General features: G+C 47.2%; 1 protein-coding gene across 6 annotated transcripts in view; it reads left to right on the plus strand.

Annotated features, from left to right (window-relative positions):
* The window catches only part of EDA (ectodysplasin A), an 83,930-nt gene that overhangs the window by 40,574 nt on the left and 28,538 nt on the right, over window positions 1-14,818 (plus strand). For all 6 annotated transcript variants that reach the window (XM_074601352.1, XM_074601353.1, XM_074601358.1 and 3 more), the window contains exon 2: window positions 12,722-12,827. In XM_074601352.1, the coding sequence (XP_074457453.1) occupies window positions 12,722-12,827 (106 nt within the window). The remainder of the gene's footprint in view (window positions 1-12,721; window positions 12,828-14,818) is intronic.

Consider the following 14,818-nt stretch of genomic DNA (forward strand, 5'->3'; position numbering starts at 1 on the left):
GACATTCCCTCCTCCCCCCCTGTTCCCATGCGGTATCCTGTTTGCTCTGAAGGAGTCCTGGTTTGCATGGTGCCAGCGGGCACTTTCCTTGCAGGATAACCAGAAGGCCCAGAAGATTGGATTGCGGGATTAGCCCAGACAGCCAGTTGCGTCCTGGGCTGCATCAGAAGAACCGTAGCCAGCAGATCCAGAGAGGGGATTCTCCCCCTCTACTCAGCTCTCCTGAGACCCCACCTGCAGTGCTGTGTCCAGCTCTGGAGCCCTCAGCACAAGAAGGACACGGACCTGTTGGAGTGGGGCCAGAGGAGGCCACCAAGACGATCCAAGGGCTGGAGTCCCTCTGCTGTGAGGACAGGCTGAGAGAGCTGGGGGGGTTCAGCCTGGAGAAGAGAAGGCTCCGGGGAGACCTTAGAGCCCCTGCCAGTCCCTAAAGGGGGCTACAAGAAAGCTGGGGAGGGGCTGTTTGCAAGGGCATGTAGCGATAGGACGAGGGGCAATGGCTTTAAACTAGAGCAGGGCAGGTTTCGATCAGACATGAGGAAGAAGTTCTTTACACTGAGGGTGGTGAGACACTGGCCCAGGTTGCCCAGAGAGGGGGTGGAGGCCCCATCCCTGGAGACATTCAAGGCCAGGCTGGATGAGGCTCTGAGCAACCTGCTCTAGTTGCAGATGTCCCTGCTCCCTGCAGGGGGGTTGGACTAGATGGCCTTTAGAGGTCCCTTCCAACCCAACACATTCTATGAGTCTATGATACAGTGTTTTGCAATTCCTGCAGGCGGGAGCGTCGCTGGCACCGCACCCCAGCTCTGCCTTGCGGTGACTTGTTTGCATCGCCGTGCCCTGAAACAAAACGAGCATTTTCAGAGCTTTTAATCCTGTTTGTATGAGATCATAGTCGCTTTTGACACTAATTGCAGTGGATCTGATTAATTAGGCCACAAAGCATAATTTATTTGAGCAGATTTACTTTATAGAATTAAACTGGCAGCCGCCGTCTCCCACTGCAATATCATGCGTTCCTGCAGGTATGGGAATGGGCATTAAAACCTTCACCGTCTTAAGCAGACGTCTTTCTAAAAGCAATTCAAGTTCAAGGTTGTGAACTGTCTGATGTGCCGGCCGCGTGCCCGCTCGGCAGGTCCGGGCACACCGCCGTGCCGCTGCCCAACCCCTGCCTAAATTAGGGCTGCTCCGCTCGCATGATGGGAATCAACAACTAAAAAATAGGCAATTAGTCTATTCTTGGTTTCCTGACTTTTTTCATTAAGGGCCCGAGTATGGAAACTGTTCTAAATGCGTGGGTAGTAATTTGATTGAGATTATTTGCCACTTGCTGCAGTGGATTTTTTATCCTTGTATTGGATGGATTATTTCATGGATGTTACATTTACAGTGGACTTGTTTTTCTTTTAATGGTAATACTATTTGATTTGGACTACTTGATTCCCCCCTCCTGTTTCCTTCCCTTCCGTTTTTCTCCTTCCAATAAAATGTCATAAAAATTAATCATAGCTGAAGGCCAATTTTAACATCCAGATTTAGAAAAATCGGATTTTCAAACCCTTGTGCTGAAAGGAAAAATGCGCTCTTAACAGGAAGTCTTTGTTTTGTTATGGAGCAAGGAAAAATGTTTTTAAAACTTTCTCTATCTGAACTGTTTATAGCAAAAAGATTTGAAAATGATGAAGATTTTTTTGAACATTTTCAAAAAAAAGGGTAGGAGTGGATGTCTGACAGCAGGGGCAGAATTAAGTTCATCAGTTCCAACGTCTGACAGATGTTCTCCTGTAACTTTCTACTGTGGGGATCATCTCAGTGAGTGAATCCCAACCCATTCTTTGCTGCAGCCAGTCCCATCTCAAGCAAAGGCTTTATGTAGAACTTCGAAAGTTAAAAAGGCAAATACCAGAGAACTGAAAAATGTCATAAATTCAGGTACTATAGCCATATTCTCAATGGAAAGCTCCAGAGCAGGATCTGGTTGTGTCTCTTTTGCTGGTTGGTCACTTCTTGCAAGAAGAGGTGGCTTTATCACCTTGAGTGTGTGTCTGCTTTGGAGATGGGGTCCAAAAAAGAGATGACTGTTCATTCAAGAAGCTGTTCTCAGCTCTCTCAGGTGTTGGGACTTCAGTGCTCCTGTCTCATAAGAAACATCTGAAAGTGATGCAAGCTGAAGGCTTTGGGTAGATGAGAAGCATGCTGAGTGGAGAGTGGCCCCATCGCTTCTTCTGGGAATGGTCTCTCCATCTCGTTATGGTTCATGTTATATTGACTGTGGAAGCCAGATGAGATTAGTCTTTCTATCATGGTTAACAGAACATGCCAGGTCATCTTAAAAATGTTCTCGAACACGGCGAAAGGAAACTTTCTTCTAAGGAGGAGACCCAAGGGTGGTTGAAGGTGAGCCTTTGCAGGCTGGAGAGAGCCCATTTATTTCACAGTGGCAGTGAAGGTGCTCCAGGTAGAGCAGCAGAGCCCTGAAGCTGTTTGCTGGAGGAGTGCCTGATTTCGGGAGGATTTTTAAGAGGTGTTATGCCTTCAAGGAAGATTGTGCTATTGACCTCATGCTGTCCTGGATGTGTGGGAGAAGATCCATGTCGTGAGAAAGCAAGAGCAAAGGCACAGATGGAGACGCAGGCAAAAGGAGAAAATATGGCTAATATCGAGTCACTTAAGCTTACAGGGTTTCCCCCCAAAGCAAGTGTGCACAGGGCTTTTTAGAAGTGCACAAATGCTTTGATAATGTAAATGCTAAAATGAGAAAAGAATTGCTGTTGGTATGCAGAAGAAACCGTGACCTCCATATGGAGGGGGACATAGCCCAGCTGGCTGAATATGGGACTGAAAAAGACTATGAAGGCTAATTAAAATGTGAAAAACTGAGAATTCATGCTAATAGACAGCAGATCTCTGTCTGGCGCTGGTTCACAGCTAAATTTGATTTCCTTGGGAGACGAAAGGAACTGATTTAAGTTCTTTACCTTGCACTGATATTGATACTTTTCGGCGTTTTAACCAATGTGTTCCCAGCGAAGTGCTCGGCTCCTACAGGTCTGCTGTGCCTGGACGGGGAAGCCTCCAGCAGGAATCTCTTATTCTTGCCACCCTTAAAAAATTTACTACAGGTGTCTTCGTATACGGTGTTAAACTCGGCTTTGACCTTGTTCTACCTCACATCTGGGTTGTGTTTTTAGCTTTCCCTTTCAGTGCCAACAGGTGTAATAAATTGGAAAGCTCAGCCCTTGCTCCGTGCCGTGCTGCTGAGGCTGTGTCTGCCTGCAACGCTGGTGGCATCCCGCCTCCATCCAATGTCCTCATGGGACCCACCACCTCACCTTCAGACCAAGGCAGCTCCAAAGAAGGACGTCTTGCGACGAGCATTTGGGAAAACAACCTTGTAAACCAAATCATGGTCTTCTAGGCTTGAGATGATGCTGGTTTGGTATCAAATTTAGCTATTTAGGTGCTCCTACAAAATCAGTTAAGTTGTGATGTACATATAGTCCAGGGATTTGGACTGCGTACCTGGTTCCATTTTATGCTAGAAAAAAATTTTATATGGAAATTTATGACAGAAGCTGTGTTTGTCAGGGTTGTATGGGTTATTCTGCCTGTGCTGTGAAGGAAAGCCAGAATCCTTCCTTCTCCAAAGTTGCACTCTTCCATTCTCCTGTGAAGAGCATATCCATCTGTCTGCTGCTCCTGCCATGCTCTTACTTGTCAGGGTTTAAGTGCATTGGCTTCCGGTTCCCTGAGTTGATAGAAAGTAAAAAGCAAGTGGTATGTTCAGTTGGATCAGGTTTTCCCTTCACTTACACTCTTATATCCTATTCTTTTTTAAAAAAATGTGCAGAAAACACCAGTCTTTGTAGAGATGTTCATTGCAGCCAGTTCTCCCATGGTTGACTTCTGTTTTAGACGTGCCAGGGTGAGGTCCTCGGGTGGTCATCCATGTGTGCAGTGAAGACCTGCACCTGGGATCAGTACTCCCTGCTTCCAGGTGGAAGTAGGGAATGTTGTACGTGGATGTTGGCATCTCTAATTCCCTTGATTCACAGCCCAGATGTGGCTGCGAAGGGAAATTGTGAAAATAATACCCCGAGGAGTTATTCTACAATGTGGCTTGATATCAGTGTTGGCCCAGAACTGCTTTCACCTTGCGTTTAGTCTGCAGCTCTAACATGAGCTTCAAGTTTTGTCTCCTCAGCGGTGTCCATGAAGGTTGTGCTTTAATTACTGTGGCTGAGATTTTTGTGTGGGTGAAACTCTCCCTTTAGGCTAAAGTCGTGTACCAGCAGCTGAAAATACGGAAGATCAGCCATAGCTTGGATAATAAACGTTGCATACCCCTGGACCAAGACAGGGTGCTCACAGGAGAAGACTTGGATTCCCGAGTCAGCAGAAAGTCCTGCTGCCTGGTAGGACTACTGAAACCGGGGGCTGGAAGAGCAGCACACCTTGTGCCTTGCTGTCCAGTGGCTGCCATTGCTGGTGTTCAACCTGGAGGATTTAAAGCACGTTGCTGTGAGAACTTCTTTTTGTGTGTGTGGTCTATGATTAACGCAAAAATGGATGGAAAGAGTAGAGCTGCTGCTGATCTGATCCTTCACAAGGAACAGTTAACAGTTGGAAAAGTAGAGATGCCCCATCCCTGGAGGTGTTCAAGGCCAGGTTGGACGGGGCTTGGAACGACCTGGTCTGGTGGGAGGTGTCCCTGCCCAGGGCAGGGGGGTTGGAACTAGATGATCTTTTAGGTCCCTTCTAACCCGAACCATTCTATGTTTCTAAATGCATCAGTGGTGGAAATACAAATACTTGGTACGTTGCATGTTGAACTAAGCTAAATTTATGGGATGCGCAGAAGCTGGCTTGATCAGCTGCCCAAAGCCTCTAGACTTGAGGTAGTCACAGAAACCACCACGAGACAGCATTATATTGTGGTAAACAGGTGGTGAGGCACTTCATATTGGGAAGTAATGTCTTATATCATGAGCTGGGCAGTCTTAGTTGTGGTTTAATCAGTGTACGGCTTTATCCTGCCTTCCTGCCCATGTTGCTGGAATTCACTATCTGTGGTAGATGTTAAAAGAGCGACCTGCTCCTGATTTTTGAGCGGCTTTTGGTAGGGGGGGAAAAAATTGTTTTTATTTTAAAGATACGCTTGTTTCTGGAAAAAGGTGTGGTATTTGGTGGATTGGTTTGATCTAGCCATTTCGCTACTGAAGTTTCGAATGAACTTTTGAAATACTTAATCTGTGTTCTGGTTTCCCTTCTTTGGGACAGGTTAGCAGCTTTGGCAGGGGAAGCTCAGTAGCTGGAACTGTGGGAGTTTGCAGTATGTGAAAAGGTACTTAAAGTTCTGTAACAGGTAAAAAGGAGGAAGGGAGAGGAAAGTTTTCTGGGAAGGGGTCAGATCTGAAGGAAAGTCTGAGAGTTGCATTATACCCTCCAATAGCAGTTAATTCACTGCGTTCATCAGTTTGTAACGAGGCTCGAACTGATAACTGGCAATTGGATTTAATGTTCTGTGCTGAAAAATACAGTGGCTTTCCTGGGTAATGAAGTTAAAATACCAATAAAAACTTAGGAAAATATGCTCCCTCCTCTTTTATTGTTCTCTAATGATTTTCTGTTACCACAGTGCCTAGAAGACCCGGGAGCGTGACTCATTGGCCTTCTGAAAACGGGGATTGCGCAGTTCTCTTTGGAAAGGCTTTTCAACCCAAGGACAGAAATTCTCGGCAGATCGAAAGTATCTCAAATCTGCTTCTTAAAAGCCATGGTGGTATGTTAAGGGCCGTAGATTTACCAAGATGGGCATTCCTGCCCGCTGGCAGCAGCCGGTGCAGTGCCACCAGTCCATGGTGTTACCTGGTCCACCTCCATCTATGAAAACAAGGTCATTTCTGTTTCCTAATAGCCAAATGCTTACTTGGCTGCTTGCTCGTCACTTGTTATGAAGCTCCTCATGTCTATTGGGATGGTGGTGGCTCTGCTGTTACAGCTCCTGCCCAGAGGCTTCGCTCAGTCCCTCCTTCCACCCCCCTGGCTTTGGATAAACTCATTAGCATCTCTGGTGCTTTTATTCTCTGGATTATAGAATTGCTTTGCCTCATAGCTTTGGGAGAAAAACGCTTTTAAAGATCACTGTTGAGTCTAAAAAGCTCAGCAAGGACCCTTAGGTGAAGATCAGATTGAGGGGCAATTGTGGTGGGGTTTCCTATCAACTCAAAGCTGATGGGTTGTGCCCCTGGGACCTCGGGCTTCAGGGTGAATAGCTGGCGAGAGCTGGGATGTGGCTGGCGTCGGGAGGGGAGGGAGGATGACGGGGAGCGATGAGAGAGATGAAGCAATAGGGACCAGAAGAGTTATGGGCAGTCTGGAAGGAGAGGACCATACTTGAACTTTCACGCAGAAAAAAAAAAATCCAGTGGAGGAGTTTGCGGAGGACGGTGTGTAACCTACTCCAGACCCCGGGAAAGGATGCGTGCAGCCCAACTAGGCTGAAAACACTGGATTTTGGGGAGGAAAATGGGTTATGAGAATTCCAGCTTAGAGAAAGTATAATCTCCGCTCTCTCCATCGCTATCTCTGACCACGTTCTGGCTCGTGGTATATGTCACGTTACAAGAGTTTTGCATTCAGGGCTGTGGCTTGTCTTGCAGGCAAGATACCGTGTATAATTTTTTGTCACGTTGAAATGGGAATTGTTTACTCTTTCGCTTCTTGCATTTTTATGCAGAAAAAGTAATGATGACAAAAACAAGGCTTAAAATATGTTGAATGGGTTGCGTTGTTGGTTTTGGTTTTTTTTTTTTTTCAATAAAGCAAAGCTACTCTCCAGGCTTCTTTCTAGTCTGTTTGAAAATAAATAATCTACTTAATTTTTTTTTTTTTTTCGTACCACGTGTTACCGGAGGCGAATTTCTGATGGAGGACAATGGGGCTGATATTCAAGTAGCTGCTGCTCTGAACCACAACCTCCGACGGCTGAGCTTCAGAGCACCAGAAAAACAACAGTACTGCCTGCAAAGAATGCCTCTGCACAGCTTAGGCTTGTTATTAGCCTCCAAAATTGCAAATGATGAGGGAATTTGACTTTAACAATACCATTAAACAATAACGCAAGAGGATGATTTCATACTTTTTTTTTATTTTATTTTATTTTTTCCCTTCTCTGGTGCTTTAAGATATTGTGCTGTAGGAAAGCGTGGGTTTTATGGATTAGGTGTAAAGCCGGCTGGTCGAGCTTTCTCATGATTAATTGGAAGCCGACTTTGTAATACGGCGTGCGGAGAAGTCTTTGGGGGTTTTGTTAGTGATAAACATGCCCTGAAAAACTCCCCAAGAAGGCACTTTTCACTGAAGAGGGCTTGCGCATCTGAACGCTCGCGTGCTTTTCCCCATTCTGCTGTTAATCAGGAAAAAACCGCCAGTTCTTCCTACCAACTTGTCTTTGCCTAAGGAAAAAAAACCATGCCTTTTGTGCGTAATTGCATAGGTTGGATTATTTTTTTTTTCCACTTCTCTTATTTTCAAGCTGTTTGACTGTTGGAAATACATTCCCTTGGTGTCCAGCGGATCTTCATTCCTGTAAAGTGTCTCTGAGGGATGTGTGTTATTTAAGGCATTTGGAGAGGGATGGAATTAAATGGGCAAACCTTAACAGTTATTTCAGCATCCCACCATTGGGTTTTCTTATTGCACGTGGTTTGTATATCCAGCCATAATTCCATGGAATGTTTGGGTTTCATACCTTGAAGAAAGCTTCCTATTTTATGGTACCTTAAAAAAAAAATAATATATATGTATATAGTAAACGTCTCTATTCTTACTTCTGTAGTGTGTGGAACGTCCATCCTCACAAACCAGCAGAGATTCTGAGTGACTGCGGGGTACGTTATTCTGGGGGTTCCCACTGTGGTCCCTTGACATCCCCGAGCGGCTTTGTTCTGTGTTTGCAGAGCACGTTCTGCGTGTGGCTGCAGAGAAAATCGCTGCTTTTGTATACGCGCCTTTGTTTTTCGCTATTTTGCTGAGAGAAACCAAGGTAGAACAGATTCGTTCTGGCGAGGCATGCCTTTACTATTGTTTCGCAGGTTATTTTGAGGTACGGTTTCCCCTGGGAGTTTTCCTTTCTTGGTTTTTTGACCTTTTCGCATCCTATAGTGGTTTTCTTGATTTAAAAGTATGGACGCGGAATGGGTTTACGTAGTGTTTCTAAAATTAAGGTAATTTGAGAGCTTTAGGTTGGGGGAGGAGGGAAATGGTGATTGTTCCAAACTTTTCTGTCGCTGTTGCGTAACTGCAGAGAAAATACGACTTCTGTTTTGGGAGGTGTGTGCTGCCTGGGCTCCTCAGAAGTACTCTCACTCTGCAAGTGTAGAGCCTGAGAGAATCAATTCTCTGTGACTTTGAGGATGAGGAGTTTCAGTGAAATGACGGACCAGGAGAGTAATATAGAATCATAGAATGGTTCGGGTTAGAAGCGACCTTAAAGACCATCCAGTGCCACCCCCTGCCCTGGGCAGGGACACCTCCCACCAGCCCAGGTTGCTCCAAGCCCCGTCCAACCTGGCCTTGAACCCCTCCAGGGATGGGGCAGCCACAGCTTCTCTGGGCAACCTGGGCCAGGGGCTCACCACCCTCAGAGTGAAAAATTTCTTCCTAATATCTAATCTAAATCTTCCCTCTTTCAGTTTGAAGCCACTACCACTCTTCCTATCACTACATGCCCTTGTAAAAAGTCCCTCTCCAGCCTTCTTGTAGGTCCCCTTCAGATACTGGAAAGCTGCTATGAGGTCTCCCCGGAGCCTTCTCTTCTGCAGGCTGAACCTCCCCAACTCTCTCAGCCTGTCCCCACAGGAGAGGTGCTCGGACCTTCTGATCACCTTTGTGGCCTCCTCTGGACCCGCTCCAACAGGTCCATTTCTTTTAGACCTCTCCAGAAGGGATGGATGCTGCAGCCGGGCTGTTGGCCAGCGCAGACGTGTTTGCACAGCCCTGCACATGATCATCCTCTGGGCTGGGGCCACCCACACTCGGGGTCCTGCTCCGTCAGCTCCAGCATCTCACCTCCCAGACCCACCAAAGGTCCAGATCTTGCACCTTCAAATCACAAGCCGCAATTAGTGGGATGAGCGTGGGGTACCTGAGCTTAGCGAGCGAGTGCCCATTCAAGCCTTGCAAGTGTGTTTGTTCCACATTTTCCTAAAAGGATGCAACTTATACTTGCACAAAATGTTTCTGGGTGTTTTTAAAATGTCGTGAAGTGTTCAGCCGTGGGAATGGCCGCAGCGGATCGACCCAGACGCCTGCCCAGCCCGCTGCTTTGCCCCCCACACAAGGAGGGAGCCAACAGAAGCCATCCTTGCGGCTTCAGCGTGTTTTTCCGACATGTGAAGCGTGTTGCTTTCAGCGACCTCCGTGTCGTAATGCTGCGCTAGTGTCCAGCCAGCAGCATTTCACTGAAGGTTATTTCTGCTTCTGCATCTGTCTGTGTGGCTGCATCATATTTTGCTAGATGGGTGGCAAACATCTGCTCGTTCGGCTCTGCAAATCCTCTCCCTTCTTGCAGCCACACCAAATAACAGGGAGTAGATGAGTTTAATTCGAGGCACAGCAACAGACATCCATCCAGACCAAAAACTGCAAAGTCCAAGAGCTGAGAGTGGACATATTAATCATATCTCAGGGGGGGCTAAATGGAAAAAGCCTCGCTAGCTTTTCCAACTGGTGCAGCTGTGCCAGCCGCCAGTCCCCAGCTGGCCAGCGCGGCCCTTCTCGGGCTGACCCGGTGGCCGAGCATCCCTGACCTCCCGCAGCTGCGGCCCCTGGAACAATGGACCCCTTGAGTCATTGGAGAGGAAATTCTCCTTCGTCGACACAGGGAGCTCGCAGCTGAGTGGGGTCAGTGATGCGCTGAGCTTGGCCATCCTTTGCCCTGCCACAGGGCTCCGGAGAGCAGTCCTGAGCAGCTCCCTCCATCCAGAGGTGGACCTCTTTGAACCCCTGTGCGCTGGTCACCATGGATTAAATCTCATTATTTGCGTAATTATGAAGTAGTCCCTAGGACAAACTCCTCTCTCTCTCTTTTTTGCTCACACCAGTTGTGTCCATCAGCAGGCTAAATGCGGAGAACTGGCACGTTGCTTCTTCAGGAAAGCTTGTTTTTGTGGGGGTTGGTCTCAAAGCAGCGTGTGCTCATAGCTGGTGTGGTCACAATTGCTGTCATAAGCTATTTTTATTGCCCATTTCTATGGGCAGGGACACCTCCCACCAGCCCAGGCTGCTCCAAGCCCCGTCCAACCTGGCCTTGAACCCCTCCAGGGATGGGGCAGCCACAGCTTCTCTGGGCAACCTGGGCCAGGGGCTCACCACCCTCACAGCAAAGAATTTCTTCCTAATACCTAATCTAAATCTCACCTCTTTCAGTTTGAAATTGTTTTGGGAATTGAAAGGTTATTTTGATTAACTGTCCAGGAAGTTAAACATGTTGTGTCAATCTCTCGTATTTCCCCTTTTGAGACGAAACTTAAATGGTTTTGTTCAGATTGGGAAAAGCTTTCAAGTCTCTTAAGAAATTTTGATTGTTTCACTGAAAACAACAAAACCCCTCAATCAAAAAGAGAAATCAGGGTGTTTTATCCTCTCCAAATCCTTATGAGTTTCCAGGTGAAACTTTTCTCTGAACTAGTCCAAGCCCGGTAGTAGCTCTGTTTCGTTACAGCATGGGTGGGAGGGCGGCACACGAGGATCCACCTTATGCTTGGCAGGAAAAAAAAAAATCTCACCACCAGCACGTCTTAACGGGCTGGTTCCCCACCACTTCATTTTCAGTGCTTTTATTTAGTCGTGTTTTGTAAAGCTCAAATAAGAGCCAAGTAATAACAGCATTCAAAAGCAGCGCGGATGACTTCATTGAAGTTTTAACCTGAATTATAATGCAATTTGTTCCTTCAATTAGTTCTGCTGTGGTTCAACTTGATTTAAGTGCGTGGTTTAAAAAGAAAAACCTTCGCTTTTTGCTCATCCCTTGCCCTGCTTTGTTGTGGAAGGCGCTGGCGGTGCCTGCGGGAACACCCCGCTCCCGTGCTCCATGTCGGGGACAGCGGGGTGGGATGTGGGAGATGAGGGAGGACGGGCAGAGCGGAACGGGGCCCCTTCTTCCCTCCATTCACCAAGACTTGTTGTAAATGAGAATTCCCTTCTTCATCCGATGCCGGGACTGGTCCTTCCCTAGGTAGGTAAGTGCTGGCTTTTCCTTGTCGTTGATTTTTAGGTACTTTGACAAGCGGAAAGAAATAGCAACAGCTTGGGAATTTGGGAAACCCTTTGGTTTGTTGGGTTAGATTTTTTTTGTGAAAAGCCTTTGGTTTCCTAAATCCCATTCATGAGACTGCGCTGGGGCTCGTTGGAGTAAAGCAAATGTAAAATCCAGCGGCTGCTCATTAGGAAGCAGGAATGGGATGCTTTTAGGCTGGAAGAAGAGTGTGGGTGGGGGGAAATAACTCGGGAGTAGGGGTTTGTGTGCGGAGGGGTGCACCCCCCTGCACCCCAGCGGGTGGGAGAGGGGAGGCGAGCGCCCAGGGGCACGTCAAAGGTAAAGAGACCTTTAACGATCATTACTTTTGATAGGGACTTTTATGGCCTTTAGCTTAACGGAGCCGCTCTTTTAACTAGCAATTCACGGAAGGAGTTTATTCTCCTCTGCTATCTCAAAGAGGCTTTTGATGCCACAGGTTTTGTTCTCAGAACAATAGCGCGCTTGATAACCTTTGGTGCTGCTTTTTTGAAGCCTCTTGGTTCTTCTCTTAGGCTGTATTTGGCTGGTGTGTGTATTTATGGCTCAAATAACTGCGATCAGGTTTCTTCAGCGTAAAGAAAACCCCATCCCGGTTGGAGGCGGTTGCGGTAACACGCAGAACAAGGTGTTTGGCTCCGAATTCATCTTTTTGTGAAATTCCTTATTTTAGGAAGTGGAAATAGCTGGGGAAAATGCCGCTGGTGTTGAGCTGTCGCGCCCCGGGGTAGCTGGGAGGACCCGTGAAGTTTCTAAACCAAAATTCCAGTTTCTGGGTAGGGATGTTGATTTAATAACTGTCAAAGAGTTTTTAATGCAGCAGCTATTTTTTTCACAAATAAGAGGTCGCTACATAAAATTTTTGCCTCTTGGCAAACATCACGTTATAAAGATGTACTCGCTCTAGGTTTAAAGTGTTAATTTATGTGGTATACTGAATTGGATTTAAAGGTCCCTGAAGACCTTTGAATCTCAGTAGCTAATGAGGCTTGCAGAAGAGAGCTTGAAAGAGGAAAAACTTACTGGCAGTGAGTAATACTGGTGAAAGAGCTCCAGGATTGAGCAAGTTTTGCAGAGAATAATTAGAAATGATCGCATCGGCGTTGGGGGCGTTTGATTGTTTCCAGCTATAGATCTCCCCGCTGCCGCCTGCGTCCCTGTCCCTGCAGCCCCCTGTGCCCCAGGGGGATGCTCCTCCCTGCCCAGACCCTGCAGGTTGAGTTTTCCCAAGTCCTGGACTGCTTCCAAGGGGACACAGCTCCTTGCGGTACCCCTTGGGATGCACTGGGCATCCGTGGGGGGCCGTCTCTCAGCAGAGCTATGCCTGATGGAAAAGATTCGGCGTTCAGGCTCCGATCTCTCTGGTCGGCTAAGCCATCCTTGCCAAAAGATGCTTAACCTTGTCCTCCTTTTTTTCAGCTGGCCTTGCTGAACTTCTTTCACCCTGAGGAAAAGCTGCACGTCGGAGAAGAAGGTAGACGCGTCCGTCGAAATAAAAGGAGTAAAGGCAGCGAAGGGCCAGACGGTGAGTCCCACTTGGTTCCTCGCTTGTCGTCTACGCACAGACAAGCGGAAAACTGACTTTTTTTTTTTTCCAGATCGTGGTTATATACAGAATTCTGTGTGTGGAAAAAAAAATAAATTGGCATCTGTGGCTTATAATAGCTTCTGTCTGATTTTGATTGCCTTCCAGATGATGAATTCCAGTAGTTCTGAGCTCTGCAACTGTAGTTCTAGAGATTTTGTGCAAATTAATGCTGCTCAGTAATCTTGTCCTTGGCTCTTCTTCTCTCATAGTCAGCCTCTGTGTTATAATTTTTGCTTATATACCTGTATTTGTTGTTCTGTACACTTGTCTTCGCGTAAAATCATCAAGTAGCTATTTGTAGTCTAACAAACAGCTTGCACACAAAATGGTAACTGGCTTCTAACAGGGTTTTGCAGAGCAGCAGAAGGCTTCAGGGGGCATCAAAGCCCACGTGAAGGGAAGAGTTGTACAGAGCTTGTATTAAGAGAGTGGAAAGTTTAAAAAAAAAAAACAAAACATAATTATATATCTGTGATTTGATAAATATGAAAATGAGGATGTGTGATGCAAACCCCAGGGGTGCTGGGACTTCCCTGGTGCTGGGTGGTAGCTGAAGACCTCCCTGGTGTGGCAATGGTGTCTGTTCTCCTGGTCCGCAGGGCAGCAGCTGCTGCTTCCCTTTGCCATCACCATCCCTCGGCGAGAGCATCGTCCTCCACGTGTCCTGCTCTGTTATCCTCAGATGCCAAAGCCCTTCTCCTGTGTCTGGTCTCTTCGTTTCAGACCTTCTGGTTGGTTTTGGACTTGGTGTCTGACAATGCACATGCCTTCTGTGGACGGTGCCTTTGGTGGGATGGGACAGGCCATGATGCAGTTGTACAAGTGCTTCATACGAGTGCTAAATATTACAACATGCTACCGTCTGATAAGGGGTTTTCTTAAAGTGTTTTAGTCTTTAATCTGGGAGATGGAGACCATTCCTGATGGCTGCAAAGGCATTGAGCTGGTGCAGGTCGCGGTGATGGGAGCAGGAGCTGGGCTACCTGAGTCCGTTATGGCTTTGCAGGGTGAGGGACCACTTGTGGGTAAGGTTTGGGAGATGCGGGGCAGAATTAGAGAAAGCCTTCTGCTTGAAAGACCGGGGAAAGGACAGCCTCGCAACCCTCCCCATGAGATACAGTGGCAGGAAGCTCGATTTGAAGGTGCTCACACACCTTCAGGTGGCCACGGCCACCAGGAGCACTGTAGGGAAGGGATGGGGAGGCAGGTGACTAGGAGCATGTCCCTTGAGGCGCTGATGGCGTGTGAGCCCTGGGACGTGGTGGTGATTCCTGGGGGCTCTCCAGGAGCTGTGCTCTGTGTTCTGAATGGCTGGCTCTTCATGCAGCAGGTGTTTTCTAAAGCCCACGGACATCTGAAGGGTGCTTTAAAATGGAAAATGAGCCCTGCCAAAATTATATTTCATGCTTGAGGTCATGTTACTGTTTTTGTTCTTCTAAGAACAACGCCACAATCCTTAGGTAGCGCATAATAAGTGTAAGTACTGCGACATCTTTAGTGCACCAAAAACACTCTCAACTCTTGTTGAGAACTTCAGTAACGAATACCAAAATAATTAAAACTAACTTCGCCTTCAGTCATTTCCCCCAGCCTGAATCCTGCCTCATTTCAATGTGAGGAATTTTATTTCCAATGCTGTCTTTTCATGATTGTCCAGCTACCCTGAGATGTGAGGGCTGTCTCTTCCGTGTCGAGCTCCTGGAAGAGCTCCCGCGCTTTCCTACTGCAGAAAAGCACAGCTCCATTTTCATACGGAGAGGAGAAGGGGACTGGATGCCAGGGAAGGCAGGGAAAGAAATAACGCAGTAGTGATCTGGGCATGGCTTGATGCCTGCTAAGCCCAAGTCCTCACGGCGTTACAAAGCTCTCGGCCATCATTAGTTTTCCTCTCTGGCTCCGTGGCTCCATGAGTTTCCCATCTCCCCCGA

The sequence above is a fragment of the Larus michahellis genome, chromosome 9 (genome assembly GCF_964199755.1).
Source record: "Larus michahellis chromosome 9, bLarMic1.1, whole genome shotgun sequence".
Lineage (NCBI taxonomy): Eukaryota > Metazoa > Chordata > Aves > Charadriiformes > Laridae > Larus > Larus michahellis.